The 25,669-nt window shown below is 53.0% G+C and overlaps 1 protein-coding gene across 19 annotated transcripts in view; it reads right to left on the reverse strand.

Moving 5' to 3' along the window:
- Positions 1-25,669, reverse strand: part of AFDN (afadin, adherens junction formation factor) — a 107,045-nt gene that overhangs the window by 35,636 nt on the left and 45,740 nt on the right. For 13 of the 19 annotated variants that reach the window (XM_037126102.2, XM_037126103.2, XM_037126108.2 and 10 more), the window contains 13 exons: positions 25,131-25,225; positions 24,021-24,283; positions 17,774-17,843; positions 13,817-13,935; positions 11,305-11,366; positions 10,963-11,168; positions 8,813-8,833; positions 7,957-8,102; positions 7,586-7,680; positions 6,984-7,249; positions 5,510-5,653; positions 3,928-4,126; positions 847-950 (listed from right to left, as the gene is read on the reverse strand). In XM_037126102.2, coding sequence (XP_036981997.2) covers positions 847-950; positions 3,928-4,126; positions 5,510-5,653; positions 6,984-7,249; positions 7,586-7,680; positions 7,957-8,102; positions 8,813-8,833; positions 10,963-11,168; positions 11,305-11,366; positions 13,817-13,935; positions 17,774-17,843; positions 24,021-24,283; positions 25,131-25,225 — 1,790 coding nt within the window. The remainder of the gene's footprint in view (positions 1-846; positions 951-3,927; positions 4,127-5,509; positions 5,654-6,983; positions 7,250-7,585; positions 7,681-7,956; positions 8,103-8,812; positions 8,834-10,962; positions 11,169-11,304; positions 11,367-13,816; positions 13,936-17,773; positions 17,844-24,020; positions 24,284-25,130; positions 25,226-25,669) is intronic. The other 6 variants (XM_037126109.2, XM_037126105.2, XM_037126119.2 and 3 more) reach the window with 1 other exon arrangement.

The raw sequence follows: 25,669 nt of genomic DNA on the forward strand, positions 1-25,669 counted from the left end.
TAACTCCTTCAAAAGGAATGTACAGACACACACTTCGTTCTCGTGCTGCGCTCAGTACCGCCGCCTGGCGGGCTCTGCGTTTCCTGAGAAAGCAGGCGGGGCGGGGACACTGTCTGCAGCGTGCAGCACAAGCGGATTTAGGGCGGCACAACCGTGTCTCTGAAGCCACGGAGGACCATGCTGCGGACTCAGACCCGGATCTCAAAATTACAGAACAGCGTCTAAGGTAAACGGGACTAAACAAGCTCAGAAAGGAACTTTTTAGAACCGGCATTTCCAACAGAGACCCCAGTGTGTGAGCACAAGACAGCTGGGAGCCAGCGTCCCCTTCTCAGGCGTGGGGCAGTGGCCTGCTGGCCACAGCTCTCTGCACCGAGCAAAGCAGGGGGGGTCCCTAGCGTGCACGGAGCTGGTCAGTACTGGAACCCACAAGTACGTGACTTGGTACATGTTTAAGACAAGGTAGAACTGGCTATGAAAACATATCTGTAGCACAAAAAACCATTTCCTAGTAAAACCTGCTAACACTACCCTATTAACACGTTTCTAAAGCATGTATTAACATTAAAGCTAGTATAGTTGTGGGACTAAGCATTCTTTATTTTAAAAAGCACAGTTTATAGATAAAAAGCACAGTTTATAAACTAAATTGTATATACATGGCCTGGAGTAGAAACTTCATGTCCAAACTGGGGGTTCGAGATTTTTTCTAAAAATTAGTGTTTATGAGTGGTTTAAAATCTTCCTGTCGCAGCAATGCCCACTGTAAGCAAGGAGAAAACCTGCAACTAAGTTCCAGACCCGTGGGCCACGCGCTCCTGCCCGCCCAGCCTCCACAGTACTCGCCAACTCCGTGTTCTCGCGAGTCAGGTGGCTCTCGTAGTCTGCACCTTCGAAGTAGATCGTCCAGGTACCTGGTGAGCGTGGGTGAGGGACCAACCTGCAGAACCCTGAGGAGAGAAGCAAACTGCAGGACTGCACAGTGCACCATGCAGACCCCATTCTGATCGTCCACAAGGGAACTGGCACGAAGCCTCAATGGCATCATACCCAACACCACGTTCGCTGTTCTCCTGGACACCTGCCCCTCCTCCACAACCCAACACTCAGCCCCGCTCTTCGGTTCCGGTCCGACAGAATGCCCATGCCAAGCAGCGTGGCGGGACAGTTCCCGGTCCCGTCCATCCCAGGACCTTGCATCCTCACTCTGGTGGGGGCCACGCGCCCTCCCCTGCAGGGCTGCCTGCCCCGCTCGGCCACGGACGCCTCAGCAATGCCTGCCCCTCCCTCCCAGAGGGCAAAGGCCCACACAAACAGGTGTGATGTCACCTGCACTGCCAGGTCCTGGTCACGTGGCCTGGCGGGTAAGATACAAGCTGCCCGGTAGAGCAATTCTGGGAGAACAGGCCCATTCTCGTTATTCTTTGTCCAAATTCCTTGTCAGTCATACTCATTTGAATTTCTAATGAACTTTAGAATCACTTTATAACGTTTTAAGAATATGACATTTTCACCAGGGACAAACGACGACACACTCTGTTCGTCCGGTCAGATGTGACTGTGTCTCAGCAGTTCCCTGACAAGGTCGCACCACACGCGCCTCACGCCGCCACTCCTGGTAGGTTCCCCACACGACTGCACTCCGTCCTCAGCTCACAGTCGCTGGGAGGAGCCCGTGCGCCAGACCCCGAGCGCCGGGCCCCGTGTCCACAGCGTCGCCCCAACCGGCCCTGCTGCCGAGTGCTGGCTGGGGGCCGGCAGGCAGCACTACTGTGCCCACCCACTCTGGTGCCCCCCAGTAGGAACTTTGGCTATTAATTCTGGACAGTTACAAAGTTGTTTGTGGTAGAGGGGAAAGGAGATGACAAACATTCTCAGTTAAAATAAGAAAAAGTATTCTTATTAATTTTACTTAGTTTCAGTCCTTTGTGGAAAAAATAAGTTTCAATCAAGTTTCTTTGAAACACAGCCTGTGACTTGCATGTCCCCGTTTTAGAGACTCATAATCACCTTGGTTTTCAAACCTCAACGACTGTAACTGACTTTTCCCACAAAGCGTCCACGGCAGGCGTGGACCGCACTGTGAGTCCTTGCCCCTTTCTCTGCTGAGGGGCTGGCTCAGGGCAGGTGTGAGTCTGCGCCGATTCCGCAGCCTTCTTCCACAGTATTACACCAAAACCCCCCAAAAGAATGGACGTGGGGAGCGCATCGCGGTCCCTTTCACGGCACCCGTGTACTCGGCTACACTGTCATGTAACGCATGTGAAGTAACGTGGCTGTGCCAGACCACAACGAAACATCACCGTGTCCTGAAATCAGGCATTCAAGAGCGCCTGAGGGGACATCACGGAGAAACCTCGTCACCAAGTCCGGGTCTCACAAGTCCCAACTGGGCACATGCTTGTCCCGACTCGAGTTCCTACGCGGCAGCTGCATGCACACCACACACCGTACCCACTAGGGAGCTGGACTCTCGCATGCAGCCCTGGGTCCCTGCTGCAGAGCCGGGGCAGTGCGCACAGCCGGCCGTCCTCCGGACGTCTGCCTGCAGGTGAGCCTGCAGCTGCTGCCACAGAGCGTCCCTCACAGGGAAGACGGCTTAAGCTGTGGGGAGAGCCTGAGGTCCTACAGATGCAGGGAAGGCAAGGAGAACAGGGACGAAGGCCCCGGCCCCACAGGGTCCACAGCACACAGAACGACACTGACCACACACAGCGTGCCCGTCCCAGAGGGCACACAGACACACTCACAATTCGGTCTCCAGTCCCACTCGGGACGGGGACAGGCCCAAGCAGGGGAGCCAGGAACAACACCTGGCTGCCAGGCCCGACGGCGCCGTGCAGCGTGGAAGGAGAAGGGGAGACCAGGGCCTCGACCCGGGCCTGGCTCAGGGCCTAAAGGCACCCAGCCCAGAGACGCCCACCCAGCGCCTTCCTCAGAAGCACATGCAGCCTGGTCCTCCCTGCAGTCCCTGAGACTTGCCCTCCCCCCCACCGCTCCACGTGTGCTCCTGGAGGCCTGCAGCCAAGGCTCATCCCCAGTGGCAGCCTCGGTCAATGTCTCACACTGTCAAACTGTCCGAAGACATAAAAACCTATGGTGAGTAAAGTACTCCCTGAGGCCAAGCATCACACTCGCTCAATTTACACACCTACGGACACACAGCCCAAACTCGTCTGTTACTTTTGTTCCAGTGCCTAACAGTGGGCCCTATTCTGCTGCTCATCAGAGCACTACCGGAAAGCAGCAGACCAGGACTCAAGTCTGCTCTGGTCTGACGGCTCCCACTGCAGGCCTGACCGGGACACGTCCACCTGCCAACCTCATGGAGAACGTGGGGCAGGCACAGGGCATGACAAGGCACCTGAGTCCCGCTCCACAACCCACATGGGTGCCGGGTTTCTCACACGAGCACTGGGACAGCAGCAGCGCCGGCACTCGGAGACCCACTGGTGGCCCATCCACCCTGAGTACTGTCCCACCAGGCGGGCTGTCATCACAGCCCTTGTGCAACGAGGAACTGCAGGGAGAAGCTGGGCTCAGGGCTCAGCTGTCTGGTCCAGAGCCTGTGCTGCTCTGGCACCAACAGCGACATTTCAGTTCCAGAGGCCGTGCCTGCGACCAGGCCCAAAAACCCCAAGACAGGGGTCGGGGTGGGGGAGGAATGAGGAGCCATGAGGGCCTCCCTCCAGCCCAGGCCCACATGCCACCCAGTGAGCAGGGCTCACAGGGCTCTTGTGCAGCCCACCCCCAAGAACTATGGACACCTGCAACCCCCGTGTCACCAGGAAACGCTTCCTTCCCAGTCCTGGAACACTGACTTCTTAGAAGCACACAAGGACTCTCTCATGGGAACACAGAACTGGTAAAACGTGCCCTGAACGGGGCTGCAGCTCAGACTGCAGAGGCACTGGGAACCCCACTCACCCCTCTGGCACAAAGGGTCCAGAAACTCTTGCAAGCCATTTGGGAGGTTCCTGACGACGTCACAGGAGTAGCCGTCCTCCGGCAGCAGGAAGGGCAGCTGCAGGTCGGGGTCCTCCTCCAGTTGCACCTCCCTCCCATCGCTGCGGGCCAGCTCGTCGGCCGTGTTCTCGGCCACAGCCACCACGTTTTCTATCAGGTCCTGGTTGGGAAAGACACCAGATGACAAACAGATGCCCCCAGAAGGGTGCTGTGCACCAGGGGCCACCTCCGCTCCCGCAGGCCACGCGGGCAGAGCCCCACATGGCATTCTCCAGCACACAAACCGAGAGAGCTGAGGTTAACTTCAAAGGGTGTGTAGCTTTAAAAAAAAAGAAATCGTTCAATCACAAGAAAATAGGTTTTCTCTCTTCAGAAGTAGTCACTTTTCCTCACACAATTTCCCAACATCTAGTGCTATAGTCACTGTTTTTGTAGACTGTTTAATGACTTGGAAAAAAGCTCACACGATGTGTAAAACCAAGATAAAATACCTATTTCCAGCTTATACGGAGACTATTTCTGAATTAGAGGTTTGTAAGCGACTTTGTTCCAAAGCTGTCACGAGTGCACAGCACGCGCGCCAGAGCATCCGCACTCCTTACCCCGGAGCACAAGGAAGGAGCAGGCCAGCCCGCTGGCGGTGAGTGGCTTCGTGCCCGCCCCTTCCCCGAGTCCCCGCTACCCCAGCAGCCAACACCACGTGCCTGCTCTGGAAATCCAGACAGACAGAAGCACACTGTTTATAGCTTGTTGTCTGACTTCTATTGTGCGATTTACGCCATGACACCCCTTCAAGCTGTCGTGGGCTGGAATTCGCTCAGGGTCGCTCATGCTGCATCCCTTTAATGACCACAACACAGCTTATGTACATGCGGCAATGCTGGGGGGCACGGGGGACTGCCAGTCCGGGCTACTTCTGAGGATGTCTACTGCAGCACTGCTCAGTGCTGGGGGCCAGTCGGCCGACACGTCCGTCCCAGCACCTGGCCTCCCCCATCGCGGATGCCTGTGCAAGGAGTCCCTGACCCAACAGTGACTCGTGGTCTCCGAAGCATCTCCTGCTTTGCCACTGGCCAGCTGCAGCAGACACCGTGAACTGGGCTTTCACCCTCCGCAGGAGGAACGCCCCAGCTCCAGGCTGCACTGCGTGAGAGCCTGCATTTACCAGTCAGGCACCGCAGCACAGGTCCGGGGGGCAGCTGTACAGGTGGAGGACACCTGTGGCCATGGCAGCAGTTCGAGGGCCTCTGGGTCTCAAGGGAAGGGGTGCACCCATGAACTAAGTACTCCAGGGCAACTGCCTATCAGCCCCGCCATCGCCTTCCAATGGTCTCCTCAGACTTGACCCCCAGAGTTAAATGCCTTTCCACTTAAAATGCTCGTGCAGTTTCTACTTCACGCACTAAACCCGAACTCGTATATCAGCAATGAAAATGGTCCTGTAAGATGGTCAAGTACACGGCTTATTTTTAAGGAAATGAGCCAACACTGTCCTCACTTCCCTGTGCAGACGTGCCCCCCCAGCCCGTGTGGGCCCACTCACCGCAGGGATGAACGGCTCGTCCGGTGCGCAGTGATAGTTCTGCAGCAAGGCCTGGAGCTGCAGCGAGTTCAGCTTGAAGCAGGTGCTGTTTATGTTGGGAGTGTCGTCAGGCGCGTACTTGTCCATGGTGAGCAGAGTGGTGGCCTAGTTGGGAGAATGGACGGCGTGCAGCGTGACGTGATGGCCATTCATAACTGTCCCCTTCACATAACAGGCGCCCTGCGACAACCTGTTGATTTGATTCTGAAACTCATGGTATTTTAAAGGAAATAGTTCCGTTCACATGGGCAAACTGAAATCAAAGGACTGTCTCAGAAAGGTTTTAGATGTCACTTCATTTTACTAAAACACATAATAAAATTCAGTTGCTTATGTTCATAAAGCACGTAAAAAGTTCTTGTAGAAATTTTAAACGTTTATGTAACCACTTGGACAACCCATCACTAGGGTCTAAACACAGTTTCGTTGTAATGACCTTTTTACAACCATCTAACTCAAAGCGGGGGAGTAGCAGCCTCTTTTGATGCCAATCTCTTCAGAGCAGATTCAGAAACCGAGGAAAAAAATACAAAACTGCAGCAACGGAACACACCACCCTCAGTTCTGAGGCTGCGGACACTCGCTTCCTTCACTGCACCCAGGGGCCTCCAGTCCCTGGCCACCATGGAGTTGTCCAGAACGTCAGCACCAGGGCCTGCTCTGCGTTCCTTTGCTCCTTCTCTTGTCCTGTCCTGGCTCTGTGAGGACCTCGTGGAGCGCTGGGCTTCAACTCCTCTAGCTTTACCTTCTGTGTACCTACCACTGCATAGGCTTTTGCTTTATGGTTCCCTGGCTTTGTATTCTTAGAAGTTAACTATTACCCACTTTCACATTAGAATGTATCTTTAGGAGACATGCCTTTTTAAGCTCAAAAACAAGCACCCTTTATGGCTGTCTGCTCTACTGGTCACCACCTGCCGGGGGCCACACTGTGCTCCCTAGGGTAGCCCTTCACCCCTCAGAAAGCAACTGGGTTTGGAGACAAGGTCTTCAGAGAGCAATCGAGTTCAAACAAGGGCCCTTGAGAGGCTGACACTGGACACAGACGTGCACAGGGCCTGTGCAGACGAGAACACATCGGAGGACACCTCTGTAAGCCTAGAAAGGCCCCAAATGCCAGCAAACCCCCAGGACTCAGAAAGAGGCCTGGGGCCAAGCTCCTCACAGCCCAGAAAGCCCAGCCCCACCTGACCTTGGCCCTGCACTTCCAGCCTCCAAACTGAAACAGGATGCATTTCTGTGGCACCTGCCCGCAGCCGGCTGCATTTGTTACAGGGACCCAGGCAAGTGAGCACACCGTGGTCCCATGGTTTGTGCACAGAAAAACCCCCAACGGGGGTGTTGGGTTCTGCTGAGTCTGAGTTCCCACCCACGAGGGAATCAGACTGTTACAGGAAGTATACACAGGGGGCCTGGCGGGCCTCAGACCACCCACCTGCACAATCCTACTGAGGTGACAGTCGGCAGCCAGCTCTAGCCCCTGCTTCTCTGCCCATGCCTCCACGTGCCCCAGCTGCTGGCGGATGATGGCCCCCCAGTAGTGAGAGCACAGCCCCGACTCGGGGTCGGTCACCAGCCTGTTGAATAGCCACATGTTGAGGAAGTGGAAGAGCTGGGAGAAGAGCTGGATGGTCAGGGCCGCGTTGACTCTGCAGCGCCGCAGCAGTGCCATGGCCCCCGTGAGCGTGTGCAGGACGTCATCTGTTTGGAGAGAGGGCCAGGGCAGGGCGCCCGAGGTCACTCGGGCACAGGCCTGGGCGGGGCATCGCTTTAGATTACCAGCAGTCCTGGCAACACCAGTCTCACTCAAGTAGGAGACGGTGACATGAGCCCACCCTGAGAGGCTTTTTGAAAAAGCACGACACGCAGAACCGCGCTGTTCTTACAGAAGACAGCAGTCACGTTCACTGCCTCAGTGAGGATGTCGAACCCAAAAGGGCCTCTCGCTTGTTCCTAAAGTGCCTCCTCTTACCTACATTCAACATTACACATTAACATGAAGTGAACCGGGAGGGAGGAGAGAAAGGACCTTCTAACCTATTTTTGGTCTCTGCAGACTGTTCTCTTCAGGGTCATCCAGAAAGGCTGGCATGTAGTTATTCAGTTCCGACTGCAGACAGTGAACCAGGTACCTGCAATACACCAGGGACTGCAATGAACTCAGCGCACCCATCTGTACTGCTCAGGAACATCTTCACTGAAAAACCATAGTAGCTTTCCTCCTGGGGTTCATGAAACGCAACTCACTGAATTCAATTATTAAGTCAACACATTTTCACAGTCATTTATGTTTCTCAACAAAGTCAGGGTAAATAAAAACCTTTAAAACCAGTTTTGAAAACTCCACAAGAAGACGCACGAAGACCTGCATCCTACAAAGTGGAGCCCCGGCCCAGAGCGCCCCTTACTTAAAAGCCATCTGAACCAGGTGGGCCAGCACGTCCTGAGCGTCCAGCGTGAGCCGGCTGAGGTCTCGGTCCTGCTTGATGAAGTTGAGCAGCTCCGACGCGTTCGCCATCCAGAAGGCGAGCGCCCCTGCGATGTTCTTCTGCTTCTGCAGGCAGAACACATCTCCATGAGCAGCTCCCGGGGCACAAGCGAGACAGCAGTATGGGACACTCCTGAAAAGCTGCTGAAGGTGGGCCAGTACCTTCCCGTTTCCGCCAAGGTATTAACCACAGATACCAGATATTTGCAAAGGAATTTGGTATGTAACAAGCAGTGGAAAATAAATTACCACCGCGACTTCCCGGGATTCAGGGAGACACGTGGCTCCGAGTGGCCACCACTCATGGAGTCCACGGAGAGAGGGGGGCCTCGAACCGCAGCACCAAATCGGAGGTCGTGCACTATCTGGTAATCTGCGAGCGCATGTGCGTCCACGGTCACCCACGGCCACCCTGACACTCGCAGTCACCGGCTTGGACATGAGCCACTCGGCACCGAGTGGTGACCTAGCGCATCCTCTCCCGACCACTCGTGCAGGCCAGGCCACCTCAGAGGAGACCCAGAGAGCAGGGACCAAGGGCAAACGACCAGGAGGAGAAGCTGTCGCCTCATGTCCACACGGAAGTGCGTTAAGCAGAAAGTATGAAATGCTGGTGAAGGCGCACAGTCGGAGGGTTTAGTAGTGCGTGTCTCAGCTGCTGAATGAGTGTTATGGCGGCGCAGCCCCGTGTGCGGAGCGCTGTGTCTGACATGGAAGCGACATGAGAAACTCAGCTAAGCCGACAGCCAGGATCAGCGCCCAGCAGCAGGTCCTACCTGATCAACCTGGTCTACTTCCTGGAGGAAAACACGAGGGGAAACCAAGCAGAACGAGAGAAAGAAACTTGTAAACAATCACGACAGTTCAAAACAATCGACACACTAACATGAAGGTGCAACACGACAGCAGGACATCCGGCGTCGTCCCTCCCACCGCCCGGCTGCGGCTGTCCTGAGGCCGCTCTGGGGTGCGCCCATGGGGAGCAGCCCCGGGGCCCCCACACCGACACGTAACCGGGGGGGTTCCCGGGGGCTCAACCACACAGAAGAGGTTCCAACACACACCTGAACACACGCACTGGCCTCTTTAAAAGGCTTACAAGGGAAGGACTTCTGAGTGTCTTAATAATAAATACTCTGAGTACTTCAATGTCTATAAGATGAGCCTCTTCCCCGGATTAATCAATAAGAATGACAGAGACAGGAAAGATCAACAGAAACAATAAAAATAAAAGTCAAGAAGGTTGAGAATCTAAAAATATATTTTAAAAACCTATGCTAAAAAGAAGTAAACTGTTTTTGAAAGTGGGTTTTTACCAACTGAAAACTTTAAATTAGCCCTGACTGGTATGACTCAGCGGGTTGGGCATTCTCCCGTGGAGCAAAGGGCCGGCCATGGGTTCAATTCCTGGTCAGGGCACAAGCCTGTGTTGCAGGCCAGGTCCCCAGGTGCAAGCATGTGAAAGGTGGCCAATCAATGTTTCTCTTGCACACTAATATTTCTATCTCTCTCTTTCTCCCTCCCTTCCCCTCTTTCTGAAAATAAATAAAAATTTAAAGGAACTATTTAAAGAAACCCAAAATTTAAATTACTCACTACCATAGTTTGTTTCTAAAATGTGAAGATTCTTCCAATCATATACTAAACCCAAATCTGGAATTAAAAGACTTGTTCTGATAATGGTGATTTCAGTGAAGTTCAAATTCAACATGGAAAAGTCTGTCAAAAGTAGTTGATGGCAGGAGTCTCATAATTTGAAACAGGCTTTACAAATCCAAACACCATGTAAGACAGACAATGGCTTTGAATGACAAATGGAGAGGAAATCACACATCATAAAATAATAAAGAGTAACAAAATGGTATCCAAATAAAATGACTTTCCTTTTTGAGCTCTATTCTCACTTGGGTAAAAGAACGGCCCCATCAAATGCACATGCTAATCATTCAACGTAAAAGAAACATGTCTTTAAAAACTTGGGGCCTTTGAAAACGATTCTGAAGGAATTAAAAGATTACTTTTCCTCCAACTACCCTGACAGGAGCAAAACAACATAATTATGTTACTTAACACTTCATAATTGGAGTCTTCTAGCAAGTAACTGCACTGACGCATGATTTAGGAAAACTCTTTTAAAAAATCTATACATTTTACTTTATGATAAATTTCAGATGCTCAGTAAGTCTGGAAACTGGTACGCCCATTTCATCAACTACTGAGAGCACCCAAAAGAAACATACGCGCTACCAAGAGAACACCCTTACTGCCCCAAATTTTCAAGATGGATTTATGAAAGAACGGGGGCCCGAGTGTCACCGTGCGAAATGCCACAATGCCCGCACCCTGGGGTGTGCTGTCCCACACAGACAGTCCCTGCCGGCACCACAGGAGGCTTGTCTCGGGAGAGCCGGAGCCCTGCATGCCCGTTGCGGGGTTCTGGGGGTGGCTGCCGGGGATGGGAGGAGGGGCACGAGACCCAGCGTGGTGGCCTGGGGGTCTGCAGGGAGCTGGGCTGCGCAACACTGTGCCTACGCGGACCACTACCGGGGCACTTGCTGTTAAGTGGTTAATTCTATGTCATGTGAGTTTCATCCCAACACCTTATTTTGTGGAAAATTCTAAGAAAACCCACATCCAGCCATGACAACTACTGTGAGGGTCTTTCTCATGATACTTGTGTTACCACGCACCATTTATCTTCCCTTTTCTCAAGCTTGTGGGAAGTAAAAAAAAAACCTTTACATTTCTTTTCAACTTTTAAAGCTATACAATTTTCAATACAATTTATATAACTTTTATTTTAGGATAAAAAGCTCTCAGAATAAAGTCAAGCACATAACCAAATCTGAAACACGGAGGAACTGGACCAAGCTGACCCAGGGCCATCACCAGGAGGCTGGCGCTGGCAGGGCGGGCAGGGGCTTACCTGGATCACGCCTTCCATCATGCTCACCATCTTGTTGACGATGGCAACCACCTTGTGCGTGCGCTCGGCGGGGCTGAGGTCAGGTCTGTACTGGCTTGACAATACATACCGACATGCCATATATAATACATAGGTAGGTGACAACTTAAAATGGACTGTAGAGCTATTAGTGTAATTTATAATGGCAGATAAAAATGAATCTTCAGCTGTGAAAAGATTTCAGAAAAGAAGAAAAAAGAAAGAAGAAAAAAACGACAAAAAACAAACAAACAAACATGAAAGTCAGGTGGAGACAGTGGGACCGGAAACCACTCCCCCGCGCTGGGACCTGCAGGTACTCACAGCTCTCCCTGAACTCGATGCTGGCGGGCAGTGTCAGCTCGGGGCCGGGCCCGTCCTGCATTCTGAAAGAAGAAAGTTGCCATCTCTTAGCATCAGGTCACAAAGCTAATAACATCCTGACAACCTGTGCAGATTTCTGAAGCTTTAAAAAATTCCTCCGTGCTATACTGGAGACCTAAGAAACAGCCCCCGCCCCCCTCCACGTGTCCCAGGCGCCAACACTGAGGCGAGCACACTGGCAGTCTCCTGCCGCGGCCGCCACAGGTCAGTGCCCCGGAGTGGCTGCCCCCCTGGGGAGAGCACATCTGACCACCTCTCTCTATTATGCATGAAGGCTCCACGAGAGCAGAGACCAGGCCGTTGTGCACCTGCTGCAGCCACGGCTCAGGTGGCAACGCGGAGGCACTGCTGCAGTCAGGAAGAAAACCGAAACCAAGCCGAGCACGAAACCAAGCCTAGTACACGAAAGAGAGAAACTTCCACAGAGCCAGACACTGTCACCCTCTCCGGGCAAGGCTGAGACAAGAGGCCCCTGAGGACCCCCCTCCAGTCGCCTGGTTGGTGTCTTCGATGCTCAGAGACAAGGGCCTTACGGAAGACAGCCCACTCACACACACTTCCTCCGAGTCACATCAATTCGAGGCACTCTTCATCACTTAGCCTGACACTACAAAAATAAGCAAATGACAAAAACATAAAGAAAGAGTAACTGTACCTTAGAACATTCCAAGAACTAGCACTGTACTGATGTTTATAGAGTCCCAGGCACCCCAGATCACATTAATTCAAAGGGTAGGGAATCTGTAGTGAGAAGTTCTTCAAACCATGGTGACTGTGCCCCCAATGACGGGACATACGGTAGGGCAATGTCACATGAGATTCAGTCAGACACATAAATATACACATGTTCTGTTGTGCACTGTGATCAAAAATATTTAAAAGCCATTAGTAAGGACTTTTTAAAAAATGTGTAGAATGTGGTCTTCCCCTCTTTTCTCAACAATTTAGGTGTAAAAATACACTTATAAACACAACATAATTTAAACGCTCAGTTATTTTAATGCGCCTTACACTGCCATATTTACAGACATCTAAAATTACAGGTAAGCAGTTTCTTCAACTTAATATCTGTAAATTGATGCTAAAGTTCACCAAGTATTTGTTTCATCAATTTAACAAATCTAGTATAAATAAGAAATTTAAATTCTCATTGAAAAAATTCCTGCACGTTCACAGCGTACAGGAATTTCCGCCTCACGGCTGACTGCCCCGTGGCCGGGCCCACACCCCGGCCTTCCACAGCGCAAAAGCGCTGTCCTGCTCGCTCTCTCCTCTCTCCCCACCTTGATTCTCGCACTCGCCCGGTGCCTGTGGGTGCGGACGCGCACCACGCCTCTGTGGGCTTCTGCACAGACAGAGGCCCTCCTCACAGCACCGACTCGCTGATCTGGACACCTCATTCTAGAACACAGCACCAAAATCAAGTACAGACATGGGAAGTGGACAGCTCACCATTACATCTCAAAACACTCACAAAGCCAACAAACACCATGGCAACAACTAAAAGCCCACAATAAAATCAAGGTCGGCCCTGAGAGCCCCAGGTGAACCTACCAGCAGGAGAACTGGGAGTGATGTTGGAACTCAGGACACACAGCGCCCTCTGCTGGATGCGCAAAAGGGGAAGGCCTGAGCCCCACAGGGCCCAGTGCCCTGTGCAAGCCGTATCTTCAGCTAAAGCCTCCGCTCCTGGGTCTTTGAAAGGGGCCGATCTCAATGCTGACCAGAAGGCGCAGTGAGGCACCCCGGTGTCCCCTGGCTATCTGGGTGCACCCAGCACCCGCAGCAGGAGTGCCCAGCGCCAGTCCTGCTGCAGCCTGAGCTGACCCGCTCCGGGGCTCTGTCTGCTCCAGAACCACCGCACTGGAGGCACTGACATTAATCCTCAAGACTCAAATAGTGTCGAGGTCACAAGGAAGTGATATTCCAATTTACTAGGGTAACGTAATTTAAAAACAGTAAGAAAAGAAAATAACAAAAGCCAAGTTCTCTGTTCAAAAAAACTAGGCAAGAACAAAGAAGAGAAGACGACCCACTCCCATCAAAGCTCAACAGGGGCCACAATTCTTAACAGCCCTGCTTCCAACTCATTTTCGCCCTTGTGTATCTTTAAACACGTGAGGATTTCTTCTAAACATGGTGATGTGATGAGTTTTATGTACGTATGCAAACGGTCCAACAGTAAAACCCCCGACAGCTCCCCCCACACTGTGACAGGGGAGCACGTCGACACAGAAACACTCCAACTCGACACGTCCCCCTCGGCTGCACGGCACTGTGCACGTAAGCGCTTCAACCGCTGGCGAGGCTGCTTTTCCCAAACCAACTGCGAACAAATGCTGCTAGTGCTCTAGAAACGTCACATGAACCCCGACAGGGCCGCTGGTCTCTGCCCCGCACCCTCGGTGGGGAAGCTTCCCCTGCCTTCGGAGGGACAGGGAGGACGTCCTACCTGCTCTCCTGTCGGCGGCTCTCGGGCTGCTGCTCCACGCGGACCATGGGCCTCACCATCCCCCGCTCGGCGGTGCTGCAGGCAGACGGCACCCTGTCTCCGTCCAGTCTGGTCGAGCTCTGACCAAGGGGAAACACAGGGAGTGTGAGCACCGCACGGACACCCAGCTGTCCACTCTGTGCCGCAGGCGAGGACGTGGCTTGAGGCTGCCAAGTGGGGGAGCAAGGCAGGGACACAGGGAAGAGCACGGGTGAGAGACGTGCCGCAGACGGAGCACGGCATACTCACAGTGGGCGCCCGGGAGCCCGCCGTCATTAAAGAATGATGAGACACTAGTCACTTCCCTTCCCAGTGCCAGCAGCTCACTTTACAACACAGGCAGGCACACCAGGCGCATGCACACAGGGGCTCTTCACAAGCACGGTAATAGTGGCTTTACCCCAACAAGCCCCGCCAAACCTGACAGAGCACACAGAACACGTGCCACGTGGGGCGTCAGGTTCTCCTGGCTGACTGCTGGCTTTAAGGAAGGGTTAAAAACCTGCTCGTCAGGGCTCCACACCTAATGGAGCCCGAGCACAGGAAGTGCTCTACTTCTCGTCCTGGTTGACACAGCAGCACACACACGCACAGCAGCCCCTTCCACACAGGCCACACCCCTAACCACCCTACACAAACAGGAGTGACCTGCGTCAAGGAAACAAGCAGAACAGAAGCAAGAAACTTACAGAAAGAAACCCACTGTAGCAACACTTTACATACCCGCGTTCTCATTGCATCTGTTTACTGAGGAGACTGAACATACTAAGTACAATAAAAATCATCCTTGTCTTACCAACTAGAAATTAATACTGTGCTGTGTGCATCTTCGTAATTTTTCATCTTCCACAGATGAGACTACACAACCTACTTTGTAAAAAATATTCTCCACGTTTCAAACGTCTTACGACCTCAGTTTCAAGCTACAAAACCGCGTGCGTGTGTGCACCCTGTCACCCACCCATCAGAACCCACCGAAGCAAAGCTTTATGCGGTGAAGACGCTCAGTGGCATGGGGCGCCGGACACCTGCACACGTGCGCACACAGGTTCGCGCACAGTGGTCACGGCCGAGAGGTGCGTTTGTGGAAATACAACTGCTGGGTCAGTGCGTGGCAATACTCGCACCACAAAAAGTCATTTTAAGTGCATAACAAGGCACGTTCACCGGCCACCGCATTACAATCCAATTTCAGCGGCTTTCCAACGGCTTTCCGAGGAAATGCCCCCAGAGCAGCAGCCAGAGCAGCAGCGCAGAGAGGCGTGCTTGCCTGCGGAGGCCCAACCGCGTCCGGACGCACAGAGGCGCGCGCGCACGTGCACGAAGAGTTCAGAAAAGGACACACTGAGACACCACCAAAGCCAACTGCACGTGACGAGTGGACGATTTCCATGTTTGCACTGTTTTCGACCTCCCAGGCTTTTCATGTGGACTGCCCATTTTATAAAATACTAAAACTTTCATGAAGGCAGTGATATGCAGTTCCCAGGGCAGGTGTTCGCTCCATACTCAACAGCGCCCCCCTGAGCCTCTGCGCTGCACTGCATGCTGCTCTGGGCCCAGAAGGGCAGTGGGGAGCAGGCCCGGCCGGACCCCTCCTTCACCGAGCTCCCCAGTCAGTCAGCAGACAAGGCCTCACAAGGACTCAAACACACGGCTGCCGGAGGCTGCAGGAGGCCGTCTTAGGGACGCAGCTTCGAGGCGAGCAGGGCAAGTATGTGTAAACAGCAGGTGGGGCGTGGTAGCAAGGGTGGTGCCCCAGGTCTTTGGTGGGAAGGATGTGGGGGGTCGGGGCTGAGGCGAGGCCAGCACTCACTCAGCTGGGAGGGGAGGCGGGCAGGTCTGAAGAGCTGTGTGGCCAGGAGGAGGACTGTGTGATATTTGGGATAAGAAACCACTGGGGGCTTTGATGGTGGGGCGGTCACAGAATCAAATTTACACTGCAGAAGCATCAGTCGGTCTGCTGGAGGAGGAGGAAGAAGACTAATGGGAGAGAGGTGCTGCCTCCACAGCCGTGCCACACTCCTGCCTGTGACACTCCTGCCTGGGACCACCCAGTGACCACCCAGTTCGGTCGCTCTTCCACAGGTAGAGCGACCGAACTTGCCAGCAGCTGAAAGTGGAGGCTCAGAGAGGAAAGACCCTGAGGAGAACTGTTGGGGGCTGGGATAAGCCTGAAACAGGCTGATACAATCCGACCTGAAGGTTGCGCCTGAATAACAGGATGCTGCGGTTAGGAGCCATAGAACTCCCCCTCCTGGACATGCGGGTGGCACACCAATCAGTGCCTTGATCACGCGCCCGCCATGCACCCCCCGGCCAATCGCAGGCTAGAGCACGCTTTGAAGCTACCTATCCACTGCATTTCTTCCACTACCCTCCTCTATATAACTCCCTCCATTTTGAAATAAAATTTGCAGCTTGATCAGAATCCTCTGTCTTGCTGCCATTCTTCGCGCCTCCTGTCCCATCCCCCTTCATCCGTTACAGGTATATCGGCGGACCCCGTTGACTGCCTCGCGGGCCAAGGCAGAGAACCGGGACAGGTCCCTGGACCAGCCACCGTGGAGGGGGCCCCCAGGACAGAGAGCACGCCCTCTGTATTAGCTCGTCCAACCTGCAATTCTGTGCCAGCCACGCCCATGGCACGAGAGCAAACTTCTGGAGCAAGTAGAGGTCAGGGCTGGGGAGTCGGTGCCCCAGCATCTGGGAAGCCCGAACCCAGGCAGAGCCCAGGCTTTGCTTTACCCACTGGAATGTGGGGGAACCGAGGTTGTGCCAGTTCCCAGCCCAGGATGTAAAGGAAACCTACAAACTCCACACTTCCTGAGCAGCCCCAGCACATCGGGCTTCCACATGGAGAGACGGTGGGGCGAGAGGTCCGACAGAGAACCTGAGGTGACCAGAAGATGGGTGGCCCAGCAGCCCCATGTCCCCGCACAGCCTGGTCCCCAGCTGACCCACCAGCGCAGTTTTCACCCAGCGTGCACAAGAACTCAGACACACGCAGCACCTGACCGCTCTCTGCTCTTAGACTGTCCAATAAAACAAGGACAACAGCCAGCACAACACCATCCAACACCAGCCCTGTCTTCAACCATGAACACATAGGTCAAGTAACAGAGTGCGTCTTATTGATCATGTCTCATATATAAGGTTGTGTCTGATTGGTTAATTTTTGGTACCAGAAATCCTATACACAAGGATAGGCATGTGATTTTTTAAAAGTCATTTTAGGGCAAAAAAGTGTAGGTAATTACTACTATTCTTTTTTTTTTTTTTTTTTTTTGGTAAATCAATCAAAATTATACCTATTTTTGGTCAGGTCAGCAGAAAAAAGTACTTTTTGGTGTGCCACGGAATTTTAGTAATGACTTTACACACCACGAGGTGGGAATCGCTGCACTAGTTGAGCCCGCCACAGAGCGAGCATCAGCAAGACGAGCCAACACGCTGCCCAGGGGAGGCCCAGCCGCCCACACGGCAGTGAGCACGGGGGGGCCTGCTGTTCAGCCCACTGACTTCTGCAGTGCCGGCTTCCCAGCAACAGACAACCACGGTGAGGAGACACGGACCCGATCACACCAGAGATGAGGGCGGCCGGGGAGGCCCGGTGTCCGAGGAGGAGGTGCAGCCAGGAGGCAGTGACAGCTGAGTGGAGGGGCTCAGGGGAGCAGGAGCCACTGTCTTTAGGGGTCACCTGACCAAGCGAGGCTGGTCACACAGAGCAGGGAAGAGAAAGCACCGCCCCAGTCCTTAGGGAAAAGGACAGCCGGCCTGCTGCCACCCAGTCACACAGCCCTCGGTGCAGACCATGGCGGAGTGTGTTCAAACAAGTTTTACAAGGACACCACCGATCACTCATCCACGCATCCTAAGACATTAAACACACACACCAGGCGACATGCCGTCACCTACCTTGCTTGTTGGTAATGCTGTTCCACTATGAATATCTCCTCCTAAATCAAAAGTCGTCTCCTGAACAATTCTGTCAGGATAAAAAACAATACAAAGAATGAGTAACTCTCGAACCATGAGGTGGTCTCTTCCTAGCAATATGAAACACTTAACTAAACACCGATGTTCAAAGATCTTCAGGAAATCCTTTTCATCATAAAAAGTTGTAGAATTTTAAAAAGTGATTGTAACTTCAAAAACTTTTCTTACTAATATATACTAAATACTCTCAGGATCACATTTTTTAAAACTGTATTTAAAAACAATAAACTGAAAGGAACCATAAAGAAAAAAGTAAGCTGTCTCTTCCCCACGGCCGCTCCAGGTGGCATACGCCACAGAAGTAAAGCGTGGCTGCCCCAGGGCCCGGAGCCCTCTGTGGCCACGGCAGACCGTGGGACTCCTGGACAGGACAAGGCCCAGGACCGAGCGGCAAGCCTGCCAGAAAGTCAGGCTGATGGTTTCTGTGGACTTCACTACTTAGGCCACAAATAAAGAAATAAACAATTTTTGATAGTGTTAGTAATCAGATCAAGAGTTATCCTTGTTTTAACAATTTTTAGACTAGTGCAAAATACCAAAAATGTAAAACTACCCTTTATAAAAAGTTAATTCAGATTATAACCAAACCTCCTAACAGCCGGTACCCTGGAGCGAGCCAGCGAACTGCTCCGGCACAAGTGCAGGTGCCTCAGCCGCTGGTCCCAGCCTCCGGCGGCAGCCCCGCCCCGGGGAGCAGCACCGGGGCCCTGGGGGCCCACAGCTGGGGCAGTGCGGGACTTCCTGGGCTTCGCAGGCCATCGGAAACACTGCAGTCTCCCCATTTTACCATGTTGAAAGCGTATGGTCTGATTTTAAAGCACTAGGTTCACTTGAACCTTTTATTTAAGCACAATCTATAGATGGGGCTTGAACAAAACGGAGCCATAGAATAAAGCTAGGAAGTGACAGAAGCTCAAAACAGTTTTCTCAAATTAAAGAACCAAGTACAAATTCTTCTTCTACTTCATCACTATAAAAATAAAATCATCTTGTGATGCAAAATAGTATCAGGCTTTAAAATAGACGGTAACTTTTGAGAGCATAAAACTTTTCACTAAAGGTTGAATATCAACCTCAGAAAATGACTTTATACATTCCAAACTTTTGTGAAATTCAGTACTTCCCTCCGTCACCAAGACATACACACCTGGAGCAGAAATTGCTCTGCTCTGAGTCAGACAGTGCAGAGAGGGCCCAGGAGGGCTGGCCGCCCTCTCTCACCACCCAGCACAGTGGCGCACACCCTACCCAGCCCTCGCTTCCCCTGAGCGTGCCGAAACACGACCAAAGCCTTCTCAGTCCCATTGGTAGTATCATCCTGGAATCACAGATGTGCTCCACACCATGCAAACCCCATCTCCCCTAAAGCAACTAAAGCTTTTGAGTTCATCAAGGGTCCATTTGTACTGCGCTCCAGATGTATGACTAGAAAGTGATTTCACTGATGACTTATATGACGTTATCCATGCCTGGCTTTATATGTAAGAGCCACGGTACCACGGCCCTCTCAGCACTCAGACCACAAAAACACAGGACATGGGCTCCGTGAGCGCAGACCAGATGAAATCATCAGTGACTCGCCACAGCCTCGGAAGTCCCCGCCCTTCCTGTGCTGCCCACTCCCTGCCCCAGCCCCCCAACTCCCCCCTGCTCCGTGCCCTCAGCAGGAAGTCCCTGTGGCTCACGCACTGCATCCATCTGCGTCCCCTGGTTCAGCCTCGAAGGCGAGGCCCTGACCTCTACAGCTAAGATCCACGATCGCATGTCCCTCTAGGAAGCAGAAAAAAAAAAAACAAAGCCCGACACTGTACAAGGAAAGAAATAACACGATGGACCAGAGCAGAAATAGACACCAGAGCAGAAAAGATCAATGAGACGAAGAGCCAGGTCTGTGAAGAGACCGACAAAATTAATAAACCCTTAGGTAAACTGACCAGAAAAAAAAGAGAGAGCGAGGACTCAAAATCAGAAATGAATAAAAAGCCTAGGAATAAATTTAAATGCATCCAAAAGAATAAAACACTAGAAATAAATTTAACCAAGGAAGTCAAAGGTCTATACAGTGAAAATTTAAGACATTTATAAAAGAAACTGAAAAAGACACACAAAATGCAAAAGATATTCCATGCTCGTGAACTAGAACACTGCTAAAATTTTAGTCCATACTACCCAAAGTGGTTTCCAGATGCAATCCACGTTAGCAGTCCATTGACACTCTTCACAGAAACAGAACACACACTTCTACACTTTGTGTGGAACCATCAAAGACCCCAAACAACGAACCCAGTCTTGGGGAAGCACAAAGTCGGAGCTATCACCTTCCTTCATATTAAACTACACTACAAGACTGCAGTAATCAAAACAGCACGGCACTGGCATAAAAACAGACGTCCAGATGGATGGAATAGAATGGAGAGCCCAGAAATGAACCCACTCATAGGCAGTCAGTTAATTTAAGACAAAGGAGCTAAGGACGGACACACAATGCAAAGAACAGTCTCTTCAATGAACGGTACTGGGAAAACCGACAACCAATGCAGAGAATGGAACTGGACCGCTCGTTTACCCTGGACACAAAAACGAACCCCACGTGGCCAGAAGGCCTGAAAGTGCGACCTGCAGCCACAGCACTCTTGGGAGACACAGGCGGTGAGCTCCTTGACACGGGTTTTGACAACTGACTTTCTGGATCTGACACCAAAAGCCAAGGCCACAAAAGCAAAAATAAACAAGTGGGACTCCACCAAAACTGAAAAGCTTTAGTGCCGAAAAGGGCACCATCAACACAGCATAAAGGCAGCCTGTGGACGGGAGAAAACACCTGCCAGCCACGCACCTGACGGGGGCGAGTGTGCAGCACTCAGAGTGGACCAAGCTAGGTCTGCAGTTGTGAGTGCGGGAAACAGTCTATTCTCGTATTATGATTAATTACTGTGTTATTTTCAAAACAAGCCATTATAAAACCACTTGTGCTCCACGCTGTATATAGAGAACACAACACAACAGCAAAAATCCAAACGACGCAGTAAAAACCGGGCAGAGGACCTGAGCAGAGGTTCAGTCGGGCAGGAAAAGGTGCAGGGGCTCGGCAGCACTCGGCAGTGGGAAATGCCCACCAAAGCCACTGTGGGCGCTCACCTTGCACCTGTCAGGGTCGCGGTCATCAAGAGACAGCTAGGGCGGGTGAGAACCGAGGGAAAGGGAGTCCCTGTGCACAGTCGGTGGGAACGCAAACTGGTTCCTCAACAGAGTTGAAACCAGGGGGCATCTGAGACATTGCTCCCCAGCGTGGCCGCAGTTTGGCTCAAGCAAACTCTGACAAAAACTCCCACAGGTGTGAGTGTTCCTCGTGGCAACGTTTACTGGGTGTGATCAGCAGGGGTCCAAAGGAGACCCCCCAGGACCTTTCTGCAGACGCAGTGAGAGGTACCAACTGGGACCCCAATAGCCCACTGGCTCCCTGCTCCGCACTGGGAGGACGGGGTGAGGGTCTCGGGACTGGGGGAGTGACCCATGCCTTCCAGCAGCAGGCCAGGACTTCAGTGAAGCTGTTCTCAGAAAGTCCTCGAGGTGAGTAAGGGTCAAGATAACTCAAGGAAAGAAAGAACAAGTTCTGTTGCTTGTAACCCCAGCTTTCTGACTCAGACTGCTCACTCGCAGGGAGTCTGAACCAAGTTCCTGATGAGCTCCCACAGAGAGAAAGGGCACTGGCTCCCCAGCCAAGCAGCCGAAGGGACGATGACAGGCACTCAGACTCCTGACTCCAGAAGGCAGGGGGCGGGGGGTGCCGCAACACGGCCAACCCGGAGAAGCTGCAGGGAGGCACAGGGCGCAGGCAGGGCACCCTGGAGTGGGTCTGCTCTGAGAGGGGACCCGTGCCTTGGAAAGCATTGCTGTTTTGGAGGTGTTCCATCGGCTCGGGCCAGCCCTTGCGCAGGCGGTCCCAGATGACTAAGCGTCTCAGTGGGGCTGCCGGAGGAAAGCACCTTCCTCGGGAGGAGCCGCTGCAGAGCGATACCCATGGCGCGCGGTCTGAGGAGATGGCAGGCGAAGGCCTGTTTCCTCTAGAGGGCCGCTCAAACCCTACAGATCCCGACGCTGCCCTGGGAAACCATGCCCCACCGGCCAGCAGACCCCACGACAGTGGGCCCCCCATTAGTGTGCAGACGGCTGGGGTCAGGGCCTTGTGCCACCTCTGCACCGATCTGTGCCTCTGCCAGGAAAGCCTGCTGTGCAGTTAGACAGGAAAAGTGGCCAACACTGAACTGACCTCTCGAAGGCTCAGAGAGGGTTTGGGGAAAAGGATCAAGCTGTGACCCCACAAAGATGTCACCTGATTCTTTGAGGTATTACAAACAGCTACCCCTACTTAAACAGGGGAAGGCCACTTGGAACTTGACTGGTCAAGGACAGACATAAATTGTGAATGCCACCAAAACAAACAGTGGGTCCACCTGTGCTCTGCTTGTCTGTCTGTGTACGTCTGTGTGTGCTCCTTACAAAGGTGAGATCTTCCACCCCCGGACAGTACTACTAAAATAAATGTAAGGCACACGCACGTTAGGATGGGGCGTTCTAAAATCCTCGGAAAGGCAGAAACCAGCTGAAACTCTCTTCAAGTTCATGCACTCTGAGAAGACACCCCAGGAAGTGAAAGCCGGCTTGGGTCTGGGGCAGATCCGAAGGACTGGCTGTACGGTGGGGCAGACAGATCGTAAATTGCACCTGCACGTTACAACAGCAGCCGATGCCACCGAAGCACATGGTGTGAACTTGGAAAGAGCACAACTGCAGGGAGACGCACCAGGGGGAGGCCCTGTTCAAAGACAATCGGCCGCACACTGAAGAAACCTTCCCCTGGGACAATACACACCCTGGTAATAAGGGGAAGTAAGGACACCGAGCAGGTGTGCTCTTCCTGACAGGGTGGCTGGTGTGGAAAGCAAAAAGCAAGCTGGAGAAAAGCTGGTGGTGGAAATACCGATGGAAGACATGTGAGCAGAACTACGTGCTGAACGGAGGAGCCATGCTGAGGTCATGACAAGGGACAGGAAGGGGGAGACGGGGATAACAAGAGCTTAAGAAAGGGAAGGAAACGCGGGCCCTCCAAGGCACGAGATGGAGGGAAGGGCTCAGAGGCGCCCTCAGTTGGAAGTTGGAATGGAGACTTCCCAAGAAGCAGACAGCGAGGGCGCAAGGGGACAAAGAGGCCCGGTCATTCGCCGGAGCTCAAGGTCAACGCACACCATCTGCAGCGCCCAGGCACTGCCTGAGGACGTGGTTGGCCTGCAGAGTGCTCGCCTTGGAGAGGGACATGGCATCCACTCTTTCCTCCACCTGGACTCAAAATGGACAGGGAGTGCGGAAGGGGGCAGGCAGCGCCCCGATCCCCCACCAGGAGCAACCACAGTCGGTCCGAACACCGACAAGAAAAAACTAAAACCTCACAGCTCGCCTGAAGGCTGCGGGTGGTGAAGCAAAGGTAGGCTGTGGGGCAGAACACGGAGGTGGTGCCGAGAAGCCCAGAGGCAGTGCCCACGGCCGTGCTCCTCGGCCTCAGCGTCCACATCAGTGAACAGTCAGTCCACTTGCTTTCAACAGCGCGAGGTTCATGCCCTGCCAGCGTGTGAAACGGCCGCTCATGCAGCAACATGTCACCAAATGGCGCCTCACTATCCCCCTCGAACACGCCACTGGACCGTCAGGAGACCTCAGGAAGGACTCTGGTTTCCCAGCTCTGGCCCTCACCACAAGTCCCCCGAGAGGCACTAGGTGGAGCCAAACCCCACGGCCCAGGAGGAAGGCCTGGACGCGGCTGGGAAGGAGCCGCCTCGCAGCAGCAGCAGCAGCAGCAGCAGCAAGGAGCCGAGCACGGCAGCACTGAACAGAACCCGCGGCTCCCCACCCAGGAGCAAGGCGAGGACTGTCTGGAAGGACGACATGAAAAACCAAGTGCTCAAACGTAACTTAAAGACCAGCCACATCGAGAGGAAGACCCTTCCTTCCTCTTTTTCCCTCTGAAACCAACTAAATTAACAAGAACCAGGACCGCACACCCATTCTGAAGGTTCGAGAACTAAGATAAGAAATGCCTGCATCAGAACACTTTCAGCCCCACAGAGAAACACCCTCCACTTCCCGGAGGCCTCGCGTGCCGGGCACTTACCCAGGCTTGTGCCTGGGGCCCTTGGTGGGCAGGGCCCCGTCCACAGGCCTTCTGGAGAGCGCGTGGTCCTGGCTGGGGTCCACGAACTTGAACACATGCGACGCCCCAAACTGCACACTCATCCCGCTCTGCAGCATGGTGGTCTCTGAGATGCGCTGTCCCTCCACATAGGTCTCAGCATCCATGCTCCTCGGGGTGACAGTGACAACTCCGTCCATGTTCGTGAGGTCGCAGTGATGGGGCTGAATTCCTGAACCAAACAGCTAGAAACAGAAGGAGTCAGAGCAGCTGCCGCTGTGAAGGCTGCAGTGTGTGAAGGCAGAGTTTTAAAACCGTGAGTCCCCCTTCCGTGGGCCATGTGATCTAATAACTCTGGGTTTTTGGTGTTGTGAGTGGATTTTCTACCAATAATCCAAAAATAACTAAACTGTCAAAATAAGTGAACATTTTATTTTTAGCACCCAGTGCCGTGATTTAATAAGGCACACTGTAACTCTGCATGAAAAAGCACACGGTCTTGTGAACATCAGACAATTTAACAGGCACTCCACGAAGATCATCGTGATCACAAATCCCTGGTCACTGTCGCGCTGCTGTGCGAAGGCGGGAAGGAGGTCGGAACTGAGAAACCAGGGCGCGGGAGGGAGGCCAGCCCAGCCCGCCCGGAGGCGCTGATGAGCCCAGGCTCCCTCACGCACAGAGCCCGTCGGGCTCTGCTTCACCGGGCGCTGGGGAACTGCGTGGGGCTGACACTTCCGTTGCAACTGATCGACAACCTCCCGCTCTGCGTGCCAGGCCCAGGGACAGGACTGCAGAGGCTGTCGCCCTAGGTCATGGAACAGACCTGTGAAGGGGCCACCATCTCTTGGAGAAAGTACGGTCTGAGAGGAGGGTCAGGACCGCTCCGTGTTTCCAGAGGAGGGGTGTGGACGAAAACTCACACTTCGCTCTTTCCACACTCAGGCAAAGGAGAGTGACCCACAGTGAACGAGCTATTCACGTTTAAACAGAAGCTTCTGGTTTCTGTGCATTTGTCCCCGTGCTACCATGTGCCCTCCCCTCCCAAGACACAAGTGACACAGGAGCCGAGCGGGCGGTGCCACTGCGCACCTGGATGGAGCTGTCGTCGAACTTCTCCGTCCCGACCTCGGTGACACTGAGCTGGAGGCGGTAGAGCTTCGGCTTATCTCTGGAGTCGGAGCCATCTGCAAGAAGCAAGTGGAAGGTTACCTTACAGGCGACGCCACAGCTCTCTCCAAATTTACAGCATGCAATTCAACTGACTGGATTGAGAAAATTCAAAGTAAGACATTCAAACACATCAGCTTCTGTTTACCATAATTTAAGGTGCTAAATACTGTCATTCATACCAACATTGCCTCGCCACATAAAAAGACATTTCTGTCAGTGATTCTGAGAAGTGATTCTATTAGCAAGTGAAGATCATCAAAGACACATGGACCTTCCCTTCAGACCACAGCCTTCCTGCACTAAACCTGCCACCTAAATGGCACTCAGCGACACTTTGGTGGCACTCAGTGCCACGTGCCTGGGGGGCATAGCTGGATCGCTGATGGGGGAGGTTTTTAAAGGCACAGTCTCAGGGCTCACCCCAGACCTCCTGGACCAAAATCCTTGGGGGGGGGGGC

Source organism: Artibeus jamaicensis, unplaced genomic scaffold (genome assembly GCF_021234435.1).
Source record: "Artibeus jamaicensis isolate MK-2021 breed Jamaican fruit bat unplaced genomic scaffold, CSHL_Jam_final contig_497, whole genome shotgun sequence".
NCBI classification, from domain to species: Eukaryota; Metazoa; Chordata; class Mammalia; order Chiroptera; family Phyllostomidae; genus Artibeus; species Artibeus jamaicensis.